Below are 18,720 nucleotides of genomic sequence, written 5' to 3'. Positions count from 1 at the left end.
ATTTCTGCTTAATCGTGTTAGTCACACAGACCAACTTTTTGGTACAATGTGGGCAGGGACTATGCAAAGGTGTGAATACCAGGAGGCAGACATTGTTGGAGGCATCCTGGGGACTGCCTGAAACTTAACTATAAAATAGGCGAGAAAACTTAGCCTTTAGACAGGCAGCCAGCTCCCAGATAAAACTACTGAAAGAGGGGAAGAAGGGCTAGGAGTCAACCAGAATTCTCTCCCTCAGCCTGCTCTTCTAGCTACATAAATATACATGTAGTCTCTTTTTCATACATGAATACTTGAAAAAAAAACTATGCCTCTGCATTACAGTTCCTATGCCACTGAGGATTCTTCCTCTTAGGGTCATTATCCCAGGACACTTGCCTTCTTCACTCCCAGAGAATGCCAAGTTTCTATATAAAGAGATTTTTTTTTTTAATAGGAGTGGGAAGAGGGAGCTTCTATCTGGAAGAAGAAAGAAAGAAGAAAGAAATCCTTCTGCATTACTAATCTGGAATGCTAGGGATGATTCATATGAGCTATGAGTCAGTTTGTCATTGCATTTAAGTAGTTGGATGAGTTACATAAGTTGAGATTCAAATCAACATTTCCTATGTTTTTCTAAGTTTAGTTGGCAGACTCTTCTAAGAAGCCACATCGACATTTGTTTACAGGAGCACATTCCTCGTGCAGGAGCACTCACTATTTGTAATGCTACAACTGGCTTGGTGAAGGTAAAGGAGAGGGTCTGTAGGAATGTTTGCTCCTCTGTTTCTGTAATTGCTTCTACAGAGCAAACCAGGCTCATAGTGCCAGCCTTCATAAAACCAAAATACCTTATCTCCTGCCTTGCCAATGTAAGCGGTGGCTGATGTCCCAGCTCCCTGCCTGACTTGTGTCCCCTTCACTACCTCTTAGCACTTCCATCATAGGAAAAGAATGTGAATAATTCAAATTATTTGTATTATTACCATTATTGTTGCTAGTCACTCTGGCGTGGAGTTGAGACAATGATACATTTGAACAGCTGATATGAGGTTTTTAAAGGACCTTTCAGTGGTGAAACAAGGTTTACACACAAGCACAAGAGTTAAGAGAAAGTAGCAAAAATCTCCAAGAAGGTAGCAGGCCAGGTGCAGTGGCTCACACCTATAACCCTGGCACTTTGGGAGACAAGATGGGAGGACTGCTTGAGCCCAGAAGTTTGTGACATAGATAAAATCCATGTCAAGAAAAAAAATATCCAGGTATGGTGGTAGGTGCCTGTATTCCCAGCTACTCTGGAGGCTAAGGCAGGAGGATCCCTTGAGCCAGGGAGATCAAGGCTGCAGTGAGCTATGATTGCACCACCATCTTCTATGTAGCCTGGGTGACAGAGCAAGATTCTGTCTTTGTTTTCTAATTTTGAATTTTGAAGTACAGATGAGGTCTCACTATGTTGTCCAGGCTGGTCTCAAATTCCTGGGCTCAAGTGATCTGCCCACCTCAGCCTCCCAAATTTCTGGGATTACAGGCATGAACCATCATGCCCAGCTGAGGCCTTGTCTCTTAAAATAAACAAAGACGAGGGTAACATATCTGCCATACATTTGTATATAGTTTAAAAAATTATGTAACTCTTGAGGTCCATAAATTATCTACTTGTCAGTGGTTATCTTTTGGTATGCAAAAATAATTTTTCTCAAATTCCTTTTGGCTGAGAAAAATCTAGTGCTACTTCTGGTTACCTCTTACTATGAATTTCTGGTTCCCCTGCATTCTTAATTGCCCTAGGGGCTGAGATTCCTCCCTCCATGCCTGTCTCTCTTGCTTTATTCGCCCTAATTAGTCAGCACTCTTTTTTATTATTATTACAAATGACAGATACACCAAGAAAGGGATTCACTAGTTCACAGAGCCAGGAAGGCTGGAGTAGCTCAGTTAAGAGTGGGAACCAAGGCCTCAGGACTTCCTCATTCCCATCTGCCCGGCTTCATTTATCTCATCAGTAAACGAAAGCCTTCGTTTACAGAATGGCTTTCTCCATGAGGCTGAGTCGAAGGCTACCTGCAACCCCAGCCCTCCATCTTCACAACTCTCCATGAAAGGTGATAATATAGAACCTTCCCTCCAGGTCCAGTTGCAACAATTCTGGCAAAGGACTTTGGTCCCGCCTAGGCAACATAGTGAGATTCAGTCTCAAGAAAAGAAAACTAGCCAGGTATAGTGGCACGTGCCTGTAGCCCAAGCTACTAGAGAAGTTAAGGCAGGAGGATCCCTTGAACCTGGGAGTTTGAGAGCCTATACTTTGTTCAGTTCATGTTTGCCAAGGGATATGACACTGTCATTGACCAGCCTGGGTCTAACTGTCACAGGGGGAGGAATCTGGGGCACTGTGATTAACGGCTCTATACCAGGACCACATGAAGCAGAAGCCGTTCCCCAAATGTAAAGAAAAGAGGCAGACAGAATTTGGCCAGGTGTGGTGGCTCATGCCTGTAATCCCAGCACTTTGGGAGGCTGAGGTGGGCGGGTACCTGAGGTCAGGAGTTTGAGACCAGCCTGGCCAACATGGTGAAACCCCATCTTTACTTAAAATACAAATTTAGCTGGGTGTGGGGGCATGCACCTGCAATTCCAGCTACTTAGGAGGCTGAGGCAGGAGAATTGATGAACCTGGGAGGTGGAGGTTGCAGTGATCAGGATTGAGCCATTGCACTCCAGCCTGGGCAACAAGAGCAAAACTCCATCTCAAAAAAAAAAAAAAAAGTTTTCTTGAACAAGGCAGCCAATTTTTCTTAGGAAGCATCCTTCCATCCTTTCAGAAAAATGGTTCAGACTGCTGCTAGCAGAATGAATTTTCTTCTCCTCATTGCATGTATATTTATGGATAGAAAACATGCCTTCCCCCAATATGATATAGCATTATATTAAGGTTAGTAAGAGGTTACCTCTGTGTGTGGTGGGATCATGGGTAATTTTTTACAGTGTTTTAAACATTTATTAATTTCATTATGCAGGGGTTTCCCTCCCCCAAATTTTTGGAGCCCAATCATGGGTGATTTTTATGGGCTTGGGGTTTTCTTTCTTTCCTTCCTTCCTTCCTTCCTTCCTTCCTTCCTTCCTTCCTTCCTTCCTTCCTTCCTCTCTTTCTTCTTTCTTTCTTTCTCTCTTCCTTTCTTTCCCTCCCTCCCTCCCTTCCTTCCTCCCTTCTTCCCTCCGTCTCTGCCTTCCGTTTCTTTTTTTGCTTATTTCTAGTTCTACAATGAACAAGTGAAAATAGTACAAGGCAAGAAAGGAGTAAAGAACAGGGCCTGCTGCCTAAGTCGCTTTCATCAAGAAATGCAAAAGCCTTCCCCAAGGGCTTTTTGACCTCCAGCCTTTGGCCTGATCCTTATTGGCTAGACTGTGTCACATGACCACACAGCTTCAAGGGAGAAAGGAAAAGGGAGGATTTAGTGTTTCCAGCCCTGAAAGTCTCATGAGAGAAAGGTGGCAACAGAGAAGGGGCTTGGGTATGATGATGAGTCCAGCTAACCAACAGTGTCTGCAACTGCACACGCAGGATACAATGTGGAGAGAGAGGGCGCTGTGCAGTTTTTCTCAGTCTAGGGTGGGTATTATTGTTTCCGTGTATGACCCTGGGTGTCCAAAAGAGACTCCTGACAATCAGAGCTCTAGGTTCTTGTGAAGACTTAGCACAGGCATCAAAGTAAACCTTGCCCTGTCCATTAGTACTTTGTAGCAGTAGCAATTATTGTAACTCCCTACAAAGTGCTTTTTAACATTTAGTAGAATATTGCTATCAGTGTTTCACAGTTGAAAAAGCAAACTCAAGGAGATCAGTACTGGTAACATATTTGCAATTAAAAAGACGCTGACCCCTCATTCCTCCCATCACATGCCATTCAAGGACTCTAGACTATTGAACAGAGGAAGTGACTCTTTGGCCATAAATGGGGCTTCTGTGCCCCAAGCTAAAGGCATACTCTCTGCCCAGCTGGTTTTGTCCTGGATTTTTTTTTTTTTTTTGAGACAGGATCTCACTCTGTTTTCCTGTCTGGAGTGCAGCAGCACGATCTCAGCTCAGTGTAGCCTCTGCCTCCCAGACTCAAGCAATCCTCCCACCTCAGTCTCTCATGTAGTTGGGACTACAGTCACATGCCACTACTCTCCGCTAATTTTTGTGTTTTTAATAGTGACAGGGTTTCACCATGTTGTCCAGGCTGGCCTTGAACTCCTGGGCTCAAGCAATCTGCCTGCCTCAGCCTCCCAAAGTGCTGGAATTACAAGCGTGAGCCACCGCACCTGGCTATTATTCTGGACTGTTCTTGAATCATGTCTCTGGTGTGTTGGAAAGACTTCTGACCTGGATCTTAGACATGTTTTCGCATTCCCCTTATTGCCTGACATGGACTAATCACCATACTCAGTCTGCTTTGTCCACAATTCAGATCACCACTACTTAGGTTGCAGGAGAGGATGCTAATATGAGTCTGTTTTGCTAAGACCCTGGTGCACTGTGTATTTGTTTTCAGAAGAAATGTTTAAAGACAGAGGAAGAGGAAGCTTGCCCGGGGATGTTTAATAGAATCCTGTAAACATCTGTATTCCACTTAATTGTTAGTGTTTCCATTTTTGGGCTCTTAATTTTAGAGAACTGGAAAAACTTTTCCTGAACTGGAGGTAAGAGTTCAGAAGTGTATACCAGTGTCATTCCAGGCTGGATTAGCAGGTGTAGTTAGTAACCTTTCCAATATCCATCTTTCCCTTCTTCCTTACTAACAGAACCCTAATTTTGCTCAAGGCACTGCTATGCTCATTACCAATGCTCCAATTCCCAGACTCCCTTGCGGCTAGGTGTGGCCATGTGACCCACTTTGTCTAATGTGATGTAGGTGGAAGCTGCTAGGTGGGGGCTTCCAGGAAATCTTTTTAGATAGGAAAGTCTTAGCTGCCATTTGCCCTGTGCTTTCCCTCTCTCTCTGTTTTGCTTGAAATGCAGGCCCAGTGTCCAGGTGTCCATGAATACAGAAGCTGTGTGCTATAGATGGTAGAGTGGGAAGATAGAATGACCCCAGCTCTTTGATAACGTTAGGGAGCTACTCTAATAGCCCAGGATTACCTACCTGGTGATGTCTTATGTAAAAACAATCAAGAAAACAACAAAGTGGCTGGGCATGGTGGTTTATACCTGTAATCCCAGCACTTTGGGAGGCTGAGGTGGGTGGATCACTTGAGGCCAGGAGTTCAAGACCAGCCTGGCCAACATGGCAAAACCCCATTTGTACTGAAAATATAAAGTATTAGCTGGGTGTGGTGATGTGCAGTTGTAAACCCAGTTACTCAGGAGGCTGAGTCAGGAGAATCACTTGAACCTGAGGGCAGAAATTGCAGCGAGCCAAAATCACACCACTGTACTCCTGGGCAACACAGTGAGACTCTGCCAAAAAAAAAAAAAAAAGAAAAGAAAACAAAGAAACAAGCCTATTTGTTTAATCCATTGTAATCAAGTTACTGTTCCATGCAATCAAGCACAGTTTTAACTGACAGACTATTAGAATGGTATCTTAGTCTGCTTGGGTGCTATAACAAAATATCTTAGACTGGGTAATTTGTAAACAACATAAATTTATTGCTCATGGTTCTGGAGGCTGGGAAGTCCAGGATCAAGGCACCAGCAGACTATGGTGAACCCTCAAGTTGGTGAGGGCCCATTCCTCCCAGGTGACTTCTATGTATCCTCCCATGACAGAAGGGCAAACAAGCTTGCTCAGGCCTCTTTTATGAGGCAATAATCCCATTCATAAGTGTGGAGCCCTCATGACCTAGTCACCTCCCAAGAGCCCCACCTCCTCTAATATCATCACCTTAGGGATTTAGGGATGAAGTCTCAACATATGAATAGTGCGGGGTTATGGTGGGGGCACATTCAGGCCATAGCAGACATCTAGTGTGCTGTGAAGGTAAATGGGTGCAAACTGACTGTAGAGTTTGTTAGAACGGCGCTGCTCCAACTTCCATGTGCACATAAACCGCTTGAGGACCTTGTTACAGATGTAGCTTCTGATTCACTGGGTCTGGAATGGGGTTTGAGGCTCTGCATTTCTCACCAGCTTGAAGCTAATGCTGATGAGACTGGTATTGGACCACACTTTGAGTAGCAAAGATTTAGAAAATGGCAGCTCTTCTGGTCAGTCAGCTCCTACCACATAGGAGCTATTTTGCTTCTCTTTGATATGTTTCTTATTTGGTTAAAAACCTGTAGAGGACTCACTCAGTGCATCTTCAACAAAAAGTTAAGCTTTTATTTAGAATACCATTTTAGAGACAAAAAGCAGTTCACTTTATTTAGCAAAATTAATTTAACCAATGCATTTAAATACAGTGAATTCAAGATCTTTGGTAGATCTTTTTCTCAGATGCTTGCTTTTTTGCCAGTTGTAGTTTCTGTCTTCAAGCCTAACTGGGTTCTCTCCAAGTTAATGCAGCTCTATTCCATAGAAGTGTTTTATGCAATTTGAAAACTCAAACACCCCATCTGCATTCTCACTCAACCATCATTGTATTAGACAAAACTTAAGGAAACAACTTAGGGAAGTAGGTTCAGAAGGAAATATGTTCCCTCCTCCCTCATATTATCTTTTCAACAGTTGCCTGTGTTGCTCTAAATGGGTTATGCAAGCAAATTGTTACTGGGAGGTGATGGTCAACAGCAAACTTAGATGGTTTTCACACCATCTGTCATCATGACCCAAAGGGAGAGGCAAGCCACACCACTTTTCCAGCCAAGCCACTGCTTTACTCAGAAGATACACATAGCTTCCTATTGTTATTTTCTTTTCTAGTTATGTACATTTAGAAAAAAATACAACCCTGTGTTAAATAGCAGGACAGCTAGCAATGAAACATACAGTGCTACACTGAAAAACGACAGCAGCTTGGTTAAGCAGAGGAGAGAAACAGCAGATGATCTTCATGGAGTCAAGCTGTCAATGCCGGCCATCTCCTTAGTCTGTGACGGATCTGCACTCTGAGGGCAGGCCTTCTGACCGCCGCCACTCAGCCAGGCGCTTGTTAAACCATTTCTGGAAGAGAGAAATGAGCAAAAATATTTATCACATACAGAAAAACTGAAATACCCATTCTCTTTCTAAAAGGTAGTCTCTGCGGCACAAGTAGAGAGGAGAGAATGAAGGAATGAGTCCATAGGGATGGTTTACACTGTGGCACTAACCTTTCCTGCCTCAGGACCTTTGTGCATGCTATTTCCTGTGTTTAGAATGCTCTCTTTATTCTTTATCTGATGCTCTCCCTGCCATCCTCACATCTCAGCTTAAGCAGGACCTTCTCAATGAAGCCTTCCCTGACCACTCTATCCAAAGGGGGTTTCCCACTCATCTCCTTACTTCCCAATTTAGTACTTTGTTACTTGCACAGAACTTTTAGCATCTGCCATGGTTTACTTATGGATTCGCTTGTTTTTCATCTATATTCCCTTCTAGAATGTAAGATCCATGAAAGCAGAGACTGTATTCATCTTAACACCATTGCATCTTTAGCCCCTAGTACAAAGGTTTAAGAGTTAGAGATTAATCAATATTGGCTGAATAAATAAAAGAAGCTAAAGCATCTTCTTAATGCCCCAGATAGATCTCTATGGCTGCTATATTTCATCAATGTATGTTCATCTCACCAAAGGCCTTCCTCATTGTAGCAGTCAGTAAGAATGTGTTGGATAAGATTAATGGGTAACTGAGCACTACACAAGCTCAGAGCACTCCCTGGGGGATGCATGGATTAGGTCAGCCTCATCTATCCTGCCCCAGGACCACTGAGCAGTCCGAGAAGCTAAAGTGGGCCTCGGCTTTACTCAGAGTCTCTCAGCTCTGTATAGGGACTCAAATATTCACACCTCATGGAAGTGGCCAGGGACGTACAGAAGGTCCCAGATGGGATGTTTCTAGACACAGTATCATATGAGGCGCAGATTACGTCTATATGTTGTCAGGCAGTGTGGTATACTCTTGAGAAGTCAATGGCTGCCTTTATCTTGCTAACTGGGGTGGTACAGAGCTCCCCAAAGAGGAGAATAGAAGAACCATGCTGGGGATAGGGCCGGGGTCTGGACGAGGTTTTCCAAGAGGAAACTGGGAATAAAAAACAAAACAAAACAACTTTGAAGCGAGACTACTGAGGAAACAGAAGTAGCAAGCATTGACCTCCATTGGAGAGGATGAGGAGAGAGCTCTACGGAAGGTCAACACCTCCTGCAAGCCCTGTTCTCCTGTGGTTTCCAATCATTCACATGTCATGGGGTACATTGAGAAGGATGAGATTTGGATGTCACTGGTGTGTAGGCAGTCTGTGTGGATCGGTGATCCCTCCCCTCCCCCCGCCGGGCTCTGCAGTCCTGGGCCCTGCCCAGGAAGCTCTGGAATAACTAATTGGCTATGACAACTTGAGGAAGTCCCTAAAAATAGAGCGCCAGTCATCTGTAAATAAAAGGTAAATCTAGGGGGTTTCTACTGTCCCTTCTGGTTCTTCTATAATTCACCTATTCTAGGGGTAAGCAGACCAGGAACAGGAAGGAAGCAGGAAGATCACAGCTATGAGATGCCAGATCTGGGATGTACTGATGGAGACGGGATGGTGGGAAACCTCTAGAGGGCTCCCCACGTAGCATGGGCTGATGCCTGTCCAGACATTCTGAATGAACAGGATGGGCTCTAGGAAGCTGAAAGGGAATTCAGCATAAGTCCAAGATCAGAAGAAAGAGTAAGAACCACAGGGGAAGAAGGAGCAAGTCCTAGAGGAGAGCTGTCGAGCTTGAATGGGGATGAGGCTCTGCAGGGCTGTTTTGGGCTCCATATCAATGCTAAGCTGGCTAAACAGCATGGGACTACACCTATCCCTCACCCACCTGTACAGCAGAGTTTACACACTGAAATGCCTTACACAGTTGTCAAGATCTTATATATCTTTACACTGGGGTGGCAGCAGAGAAAAGTAATCTAAAGCCAGGGACAGCAGACTATCGTGTGGCCCTTTGAGGGCTGCTTTCTAGGTACCATATTTTCCTCCTAGCGATCATTAACCTTCATCAGAAGAGAGAACTTATGTAACTTTGGCATCTTCAACAGAAATTCTACTGCTAAGGGTGGGCCCATTTTCTTCTGTAACCTGTGCGTGTGTGTGTGTGTGTGTGTGTGTGTGTATTTAACTAACTCTGGATTCTGGTATGAGAGCAGCAAGGCTCCAGTTTCATTAATGAGGCAGCTCTGTGGGGGGTTTCAAGGATACAAGGTCTGATTAAATAGGATTTCCAGTTACTAGGGCTGAATAAATGGCAGCCTTGTAAAGACTGACTAATTAAAATCTGGAGGAGGAAAATCTCACTTTCTATCAGATATCATTTAAGACAAAATGGTTGAGCTGGTCTCATTTAAAAGAGCCACCCACATCTTTACACTACGTCATGAAGCAGAATATTGATGGACTGTTGTGAAAATAACTTCAGCAGGGACCACATTTGTGGTTTTGTGAGTTGGTGCCCAAATGCTCAACAAATTGAGCCCTAGCGCTTCGGGGATGGGAGGAGGTTCAAGAAGAGCTTAACTGTTTTTTGAAGATGCATATTTTAAATTAAGTATATATGTAATAATTTAGCAAAACCAGTTGCAGTCCAGCAGAAATCATTAAATACATTGCTTGCTTTTTTTTCCCCTTTAGAGCTGTACCTGATCACATCTCACTCACATCAGTGCTAATTTTCCACCTGGCTTTATCCTTCTCTTCTTTGTTTCAGTCATCCACTGGGAAAGACATTCATCCCTTGCTTACTTATAAATGAATGCCCTCATTACCCTTGCCCATTGATGGAGATTTATTTACTCAGAGTAAACAGATGATAATTAGACACTGTGATGGGAAGGGGTTTGGGCAAAGGAACATTGTCCCTGTCCTTTTCTCTAGTAACTAACATTTCATTCTTTTCACGGAGAGACCTTTAGAGGTCTTTATTCCTCTGATAAAACATCCAGTGACTAAAACCACTGGGTTCTGGGACTAAGGTCAGGATATCAGGAGGAGATAAAAATACTTGGAGACCTCCCTAAGAACCAATTCCAGTTACATTGTGCTTGAATTGAAGAGAGAGAGAGAGAGAGAGAGAATAGAATACACCAGATCATCCCAGCCTCCCAGGGGGCTGAAGAAGGAGCTTTCCCAGCCTCTTCTAACACTGACTTCAAAATAAAAGACATAGGGCTGGGATTCTTTAAGTTTTCATCTAATTTAAATATAGGAGATATTTAGATAACCGTCATGAGAAAAACCCATTCTAACATCCCAGTAAATGCGACTTAGAAAGTTATTTCAATTACAGCACCCTTCACTTTACTTTGAGTTCTTATAGGTACCACCTCCAGCCCCACAGATAATTCTGTCCTGCAGTGGGACAGTTATAAAGAGGTCAGCAAAGCTCCCAAGACAGAGAATGTTTCAACTTCTTAGTCCCACTTGTCCCTGCCCAAGTATCAGCCCTGTGAATCAGTTGTAGTAACTGTCTTGCAAGAGCACTGGGCAGCTCGGGCTTTTTTTTCTTGTACTGAAGTATTACCTGTCCTAGGAAAGTTAAGAATACAATACCATTTTTGGAGGTGGGTGGTGCTGGGTGGGATGGGGACTCAGGCACATGAAACAAATGTTAGTTGGGCTTTGGTGACCCTTTCCCATGGAAAGGGGCAACACTAGTAAGAACAGAGAGGAGGCTGGGAGCAGTGGCTCACGCCTGTAATCCCAGCACTTTGGGAGGCCAAGGCAAGAGGATTGCTTGAGCTCAGGAGTTCGAAACCAGCTTAGACAACATAGTGAGATCCCCATCTCTACAAAAATGTTAAAAATCAGCTGGGCATCGTAGTAGTACATGCCCATAGTCCCAGCTACTTGGGAGGCTGAGATAGAAGGATTGTCTGAGGCTGGGAGGTCGAGGCTGAGGTGAGCCATGGTCATGCCAGCCTGAATGACAGAGTGAGACACTGTCTCAAAATAAGGAAAAAAGAAAAGAAAAGAAAGAAACAGGGAAAGTGTCAATACCAGACACTACTTATATGTAGGCCCAGCAGGCTCTGGCCTCCGTGGAGTTATTTAAAGGGCCCTTACAAGACCTGCTATAAACAAAAATAATTTTAATGGCCGAAAGTTCATTATTGAGCATATGTCTCCAGAAGACACTTTCTTTTTGTAATATTTTTAAATGTTTAATATTTTTATTTTTATTTACTTATTTTGAGACAGGTTCTCCCTCTGTCACCCAGGCTGGGTAGTGCAGTGGCAAGCTCACTGCAGCCTTGAACTCCTGGGCTCGAGGGATTCTCCTGCCTTAATCCCCAGAGTAGCTGGGACTACAGGCATGCACCACCACACCTGGCTGATTTTTTAATTTTTAATTTTTTTTTTTTTTTTTTTTTTTTTTTTTTTTTTTTTTTTTTTTTTTTTTTTTTTTTTTTTTTTTTTTAGAGATAGGCAGGGTCTTGCCATGTTGCCCAGGCTGGTCTCAAACTCCTCACCTCAAGCAGCCCTCCTGCCTCAGCCTCTCAAAGTGCTGGGATTACAGGTGTGAGCCACCACATCCAGCCAGCCAGACACTTTCTTTTTCTTAGAAGATACTCTAAATATATAAATGTCGTTTGAGAAGATGAAAGAAGAAATCATTCTCATTCACCAGTGCCCGTGGGGTAGTGGGATGGGAGGGGAAAGAATGGGAAATTGAAAGAGGAGACCCAATCCAGTAAGGGCAGGGAGGTAGCCTGTGGTTCCTAGGAAGTCCCTTTCCCTGCACTTGCTAAGTGCTGCCTGTCTCTAAGCTCTGGGGTTCTAGATGCTCCCCTGCAGGTTGAGGCAGGAAGACAGAGGCGCAAGCCAAGCTGTGGTTGCTGTAGGGAGGAAGGAGGTGTTGGTTCTGTGGCAGGAAGAGGAAGCCAGGGGCCCTGCTAAGAGGCTGACTCACCCCACATCCACTCATTTTGGGGCTGGGTCTACCATTTGTTTTTTTGAGGATGGCAGAAGAGGGGAAATGGGAGAAAGACTGCCTGAGAGGTCAGAAGGAACTGCTATGAAGAGATCTGAATTGGCTGAGCTCAGTCACAGAAAAAAAGGCAGGTGCCCTTTCCTTCTTCTTACCCCTAACCAGATTTTATTTCAATTTCAAGGAAAGGTTGAATATAGCCTGGGAGGGCTGTTGCTTAATGCAGAGGAAAGATAGCACCAAGTGAGTTGCCAGGTCTTTCCTCCTGCTCTGTCTAGTGATTTCTATTCCTCCTTAGTGGAGAGAGCATAGCATGGTGGTTTAGAGTCTGGGCTTCAAATCCTGGTCCTGCTGCCTTCTAGCTGCTGTCTTGGGCAAGTATATTTAATCCTTCTGTGCCTCAGTTCCCTTATCTGGACAAGTGGGCTAATAGCATCTACCCTCACAGTATTCTTGTGACAAATAAATGATTTACTACTTGGACAGTGCCTGGAAAAATGCCTGGCAAGTATTAGCCATTACAAAGGTCAATGTAATTATGCTGCTTTATAGGTAAGGCGACTGATGACAATTCGCCAGGGACAATCAGGGGCCGAGAAGGGGTTGGACTTCCTGTTGGTGCTGTGCCCGCAATATTTCACAGCCTTGTTTTTAAAAGATAAGTTGCCTCTGTGATCACTCCTCTTTTCTAAGCATAGCATGGGATTTCAAATGATAAAATTTCAGCAGGCTGCCTTCCCAAGGGATGCCAAGAAACATGAGCTGTTAGACTTGGGTTACAGTAAATCACCTTCCATTAAGTTCTGGTTCTGGTTGGTCAGACAGCTGTTCCATTTGCTAAAAATAGATATTTTTGCCTTTCTGTCTGACCTGCAAATGACAGGATCATCTATGGACAGACTCTCCAAAGTGTGCCTCTGGCTTGATTAGTAAAAATAATTTTGGACTTGGGGTCCAGTATCTTGGTTGTAGGGTCTATTGGATCCATTGCAAGCTTCTAAACCTCAACTAACCATGGCTCAGAGTGACAGGACAAGTGCCTGATGATCTGGTATATAAATGGGAAAAATAAGAACATCTCTGCTTTAGAGCTGAGATTAGAGGTGTGAAGTGCTTTGGGGCCAAATAGGAGAAATGCTAGATCAGGTCCAAGGAGTCTATCATGAATAAAGGATTGTCTTTCCATGACCAAAGGGAAAAGAGAAGTCAGAGTTTGGACAGCGTTTGAGAAGTCGGCTAACAGCTCCAGCATTGCACCTGTGGTTAACAACCACAGGCAGTGTCGCATTCTTTACCTGGCATTTTGGGGGACAATATGGGAACATTTAAAATATAGATAAATCAATGAATGCACTTAGGGGGACACTGGCTGCCGCTCCCATCAGCTGTAATGTCAGCTATCTGCCGTCTTATAAAACTCCAGGAAAGGCCTCTAAACCTTAGAGCCAGAGAATATTTTTTTAAAATCGTAACCAAATCTCCCTGGCATCGTGCAGTGTGAGTTCTGCAGCTCCGGGGACGCTGCAGTGTGATGTGGTGGAGAGAGCATGCTTCACGGCTCCTGCCATCCTGACGGCGCCCTCCCACCCGGCCTCAGCCTCCTCGTTTGCCAAAACCGGAGGACTGAATTTACGGCTAGCTGATCTCTGGGGTGCCTTCCAGCTCTGACATTCCCGCCTAGAATAGATCTTCCTGGAGGCTTCGCAGGCAGACCAGAGCGGGCAGAGCCGGGAAAGCGAGACAGCGACAGGAGAGAGACGCTGCTCCCGACCCCGAGGGGGGAAAGCGTGTATCCCATATCCCAGGCTGCCGGGGACAGGCAAGGACCGGCCACCGCGGGGTTTCTACGCAGCCCCCGGGGAACCACGGCTGGCTGGGGGTGGCGGGGAGACTGGGCGCCCATGGGAGCGGGGAAGCGGGGAGGCGCCGGGGGGAGCCATGCAGGGTCCGGGCTGCAGGGATGTGGGCCGAAGAGATGGGAGATGGCGGGGAGGGCAGCCCGGCGGGAGGGGTGGACGACCGGGACCCCCCAGCCGCGAGACGGCCCAGCCCCGGCAGGGGTCGGGCGCGCAGGGCGCGTGCGGGGACGCACCTGGGTCTCCTCCTCGGAAAGGCCGGCCTCGGCCGCGATGAGGCACAGCGTGGTGGGGTCCGGGCGCTTGTGGACCTTGTTGAAGTTGTACTCCAGGATCTCCACCTGGTCCTCCGTGGGGCCGTTCGCCGTCTCCGCCGACATGGTCCCTGCGCGCTGCAGGGCGGGGAAAAGCGGCGGCGGTGAGCTAGGCGGCGGGCGGGACGCAGCGAAGGGAGGCGGTCGCGGCGCCACCCGGGCAGCCCCAGCCCCGGCCGCCCCCTCCCGCGGTGCCAAGGCCGCGCGAGTCCCCGGCGGCTGCAAGCTGAGGGGGGATTAGGGCTGCCCCAACCTGGGCCTCCCTCCCGGGACCGAGCGATGCTGCGGGCTGACGGCCGAGCCTCGCGTGCGGCGCCTCCTGTGCCCCCCGGGGACTCCTTGCAGCAATTCCCCCTGGATCCCGGCCGGCGACCTGGGTGAGGAAGATAACTGCGCAGGTCCTCACCTCCCTTCGGCTCTAAGGAAGGAGTGAAGGAGGCACGGGGGTAATTTTGAGAAATCGTCTTAAAAACTTCCTCCCGAAAGGGGGACCTCCCCTGGGGACAGATTTGACAGATCGCGAGGGTGGTGGGTTCGCCCGAGTCCGCGGCTAGCCGGGCTCCCCGGTACGCGGGCTTGTGCCTGTGCAGGGTTGGCGGTTTGGGGCCCTCTCCAGGCAGGGCTGCACACCCCACCCTTCCTCCAAAAACAGTTCCCCGCAAGACAAGTTACTTCTCAAAGTTGGGGAGATGGAGGAGGTGCTTTTAATGTCTTTCCGTTTTACAGAGCTGGAGATAGGTCCGCAGAGAAGTGATTTAAGGTGGGGAATTGAGCCACAGGAGAAATTTCCACCTCGGGGGCCTTCACGGGTCACTCTGCGCTCTGCGACCTCCTCCTTCAATCCTCTGCCCCTCCTCTTTCTAACTACACTTTAGTGAGTCCCCGCTAGTCCACAATTTACGGCAGAGAGCCTGCTTCACTGACTGCTCCCGGGTGGGAGGACTTGCAGGATGGAGCCAAAACCCATTGAGGAGGATCCAGTCAACCGTCTTTTATAATTTCAGACTTCCCTTGCGATTGTACGAAAATGTACTGTAAAGTCAGGAAAATGGGCCCATCGCAAGCTTCAAGATCTCTCGTATCTCCTTACTGTAGAGCCAAACATTACTCTAGCAAATTTGAGGCAACATGACTTCCTGCTGGGTTCTCTGAATTGGTCTCTGAATTGGGACCAAAAACTTAAAATTTTAAAAACTTGCAGATGTAACGCCCCCGTCCACCTCCTCCTCCTAATTTAAGAGGCAGGAAGGTGTAGAAAGCTGGAGTCTTCAAGACATTCTTGGCTGTGGGTTTGACACGTCTGTCAGGGCTTGACTGCCGCTGACAGTAAAAGACAAGCGCAAGCGTGGGAATCACGTTGGTTTGTTTTTTTAACAAACAATTGCAAAATCATCCAGCACAATCCTGAGTAGGTTGTGATATGGTCTGTGCCTGGGTTGAGCCATATTTCACTGATGGGCCAGGAGAATGTACCCAATGCTGTCATAACCTTCTCCACTGTATCCTGCATTTTCTACTTCCTAAATAAATGTCTTTACCTCTCCTCTAGGTCACTTTGAAGGGGCTTGGAGGCACAACAGGAAGTCATTCTACTGTGAGAGTCCGGCTCAAGTCACTTGCCAAGCCACCGTGAAATCCCATGTTTTTAGGGGATTCTACGCTTTCCATGCTTTCCCACCCAAAAATCTGTAGCACTGATTCCTGTCGCGGTGCTGAGGCAGGAGAGGGTCAGACTAGGTCAGAAGCACTTCCTCTTCTGTATGCACCCATTGCCCCTTCCTTTGACACACAACTTCAGAGCTGGGAAGAACTTTGGAAATTACCTCCTCCAGTCCTCTTCTCTAACAGCCCAGGAAAATGAGCATAGGAAAACTAACTTTCTGAATATTGCCTAGTTAAGAGACCTGTGCTCTGCTAGACCTTTCTCAGCAGGGCAGTCTGCCCTTAGTGTGGTAGGAAAAACCAGGAGGGCAGTAGTCATAATGCAGGCAGGAGCTCATTGCCATTTTGAATGGGCATGGACTGCTCTAGTAGGACACCAAGTCTAGCCAAAGTTGCCCACGGAAACCACCCACCACTGCTTGCTTTGCCTGAAAGAACACAAGGGCTGGGAGACAGCTGCCTCCGATTTTACTTCTGGCCTTAGAAAGGTTCCAGTTAATTTCACTTAACATAGTTGTGCAGGCTCTTCCAGGAAAATTTTGGCTTTTTCTTTGTAGAATCCTCAGTCCTTCAGAAATATTAGATTTCTAAACAGATGATTCTGCATATACATCACCCTCTTTTTTTGTTATTTAATTCCTATTATAAAACACAAGGGCTGCTACTGGTCTTACGTTTAATTTAGCACATTTTATTTTATTAGATTTCTATGGCTTCCTGTTACAGGTGTTTGTGTGAGATTCTGTGGGGAGGTCCGGGTTGACTTTAAAGAACTCATTGGGTTAGTTGGCTGAGAACCACTGGCCTTTGTTGGCTGCCAAGAAGACGCATGGGAGGACCATTTGAAAGCGCCTACTTCTCCAAGGTACACCAAACAAACTTGATTTCTAGAAACAAAGGTGAAATATCTCTACAGTCAAATGCATCTGTTATTCGTCTGCAAACCTCTCAGCCCTTTGCTTGACAAATGTTTGCTGTTACTTCGTTTCTTCTCTCACTCTGTCTCTCTTAAAGAAGATATAAATCAAACTGCCTGGGTAACCTTGGCCTTACAAAGCTTCTCAATGATTTCCAGCAAGACAACAGTCAAGAAGTTTCTCTGAAGATAGTCTAAACAATTTCAGATTAAAAGAACTAAAAATACTTTAAAGCTACTCAAATGTTAATCTTAGCACAAGTTTTATTGTTGTGGCTCTTCATATCTCATCAAACATTCAAAGAGTAATTTGTCCTGTGATTGTATTTTTCCTTTGTGGTTGGGGGAAGACATCGCATGAGCATTTCCAAGAGGTTAAATGCAAACTGCTGGCTTTTTTCTAAATTCCAATGCCTGGGGTACACAGTTGTGTCAAGCCGATGGCTCTACTTTTGTCCCCTAATCCTATAATCATTTATTTTTTAAATTATCTACCTATATAAACTAGCTCACAAAAAGCACTGTAGCACTGTCAACTGGGAATCTTTGGTTACCTAGGTAGTAACCAAAAAATTGCCTTGGGCTCACATTTGCCATCTTATCTTGCCTCTTCCAGCCATTCTGACCCCTTTGTAATGGCACTAATATCAAACCAAGAGAAAAAGGTTATCAGTGGCAGATTCTCCCCATAAATCCCGAGTCCTATGGTAAGTTGGCCAAAAAGGAAACAAGCAGGTGGATTATTCTTTAGCCTGTATTTCTTTTATGTTCACTGTGAACTTCCTGGAAGCAGTGGGCTCTTGAAACATTCTGTATTTTCCTAAGTAAGAAAAATGATGTGTGGCCAGTTCCACAAGAGAACTGGTGGGCCTTGGGAAGGCGTGGGGGTTTTCCCCTTCGTCACTTATTCAATTACTCTGAAGTGGGTAGGAGGGGCATCACTCAGGCTATCAAGGCCCCCCAGAAATTGAAAAATTGAAAAACAGAAGTGGAGTATTGATCTGCCTCTCCAGGCTAGCACAAGAGCTGGAGAGAGAGAGAGAATTGTTCTTTCAAGTATAAACTTCGTGGTTGGTATCCTTAACCTAACAGCAGTGTTCTCAAGCCTGGATGGGCTTCAGAATTACCTGTGGAAATGTCTAAGCCCACCATAGACCTCTTGAAACAGAACTGCATTTTAGAAACTTTGCACAGGAGAGACACAAAAAGTATTTCAGCTCTTAAAAGATTTGCAACTTAATCATTAAAATCAATCATACATATTCTTATGCCTTATGCCTGCTCTAATGCTGTATATCATCTTAACATTTAAGTAGATGGTAGGTTGAAGTTGTTTTAAAAGAATAAGCTTTTAGAAGTAGATATTGGAGGCTGGATGTGGTGGCTCATGAGTGTAATCCCAGCACTTTGGGAGGCCGAGGCGGGAGGATCACCTGAGGTCGGGAGTTCGAGACCAGCCTGACCAACATGGAGAAACCCTGTCTCTATTAAAAATACAAAATTAATGGGGCATGGTGATACATGCCTCTAATCCCAGCTACTCGGGAGGCTGAGGCAGGAGAATTCCTTGAGACCCGGAAGCGGAGGTTGTGGTGAGCTGAGATTGTGCCATTGCACTCCAGCCTGGGCAACAAGAGCAAACTCTGTACCAAAAAAAAAAAAAAAAAGAAGTAGATATTGAAGTGACTAATTTAAACCTAATGCTATTAATCTTTTGTATATGTGGTCAGAAATGGGGAAAATGCCTTCAAAATTATAAATTAGCAAAAGAAAAAAGTTCAGAAATGAAATAAAACACTTTTAAAAACCTTTCAGAAATATGCATTCTGTGTTGAGATCACTCATGCATTCGTGTGTTGAGATCAGAGTTTAAGAAAGCAAATCATCAGAAGGAAAACTCCTTCCACTTCATCACACATATTTCAAGTAAATGACTTAGAAGCCAGAAATCCCAATGGAAGAGATTTGGCA

The 18,720-nt window shown here is 45.5% G+C and overlaps 1 protein-coding gene and 1 long non-coding RNA gene across 5 annotated transcripts in view; one reads left to right on the top strand and one right to left on the bottom strand.

Moving 5' to 3' along the window:
• Nucleotides 1-6,257: 6,257 nt before the first annotated feature.
• HOPX (HOP homeobox) overlaps nt 6,258-18,720 on the bottom strand; it is a 31,982-nt gene continuing 19,519 nt past the window's right edge. For 2 of the 4 annotated variants that reach the window (XM_017518515.1, XM_017518516.1), the window contains exons 2-3: nt 14,094-14,249; nt 6,258-7,061 (exon numbers count right to left, since the gene is read on the bottom strand). In XM_017518515.1, coding sequence (XP_017374004.1) covers nt 6,984-7,061; nt 14,094-14,249 — 234 coding nt within the window. In that variant the 3' untranslated portion in view covers nt 6,258-6,983. Of the gene's footprint in view, nt 7,062-14,093; nt 14,250-14,577; nt 14,844-17,876; nt 17,899-18,720 lie in introns of those variants that run through there. The other 2 variants (XM_037734893.1, XM_017518517.1) reach the window with 2 other exon arrangements.
• On the top strand, nt 14,945-17,058 carry LOC119469503. The gene is made up of 2 exons (XR_005198324.1): nt 14,945-15,045; nt 15,721-17,058. It is a non-coding gene; the product is annotated as an uncharacterized LOC119469503 (long non-coding RNA).

The sequence above is a fragment of the Cebus imitator genome, unplaced genomic scaffold (genome assembly GCF_001604975.1).
Source record: "Cebus imitator isolate Cc_AM_T3 unplaced genomic scaffold, Cebus_imitator-1.0 Scaffold682, whole genome shotgun sequence".
In the NCBI taxonomy this organism is placed as follows: domain Eukaryota; kingdom Metazoa; phylum Chordata; class Mammalia; order Primates; family Cebidae; genus Cebus; species Cebus imitator.
This window is presented reverse-complemented; position numbering and strand designations above follow the sequence as displayed.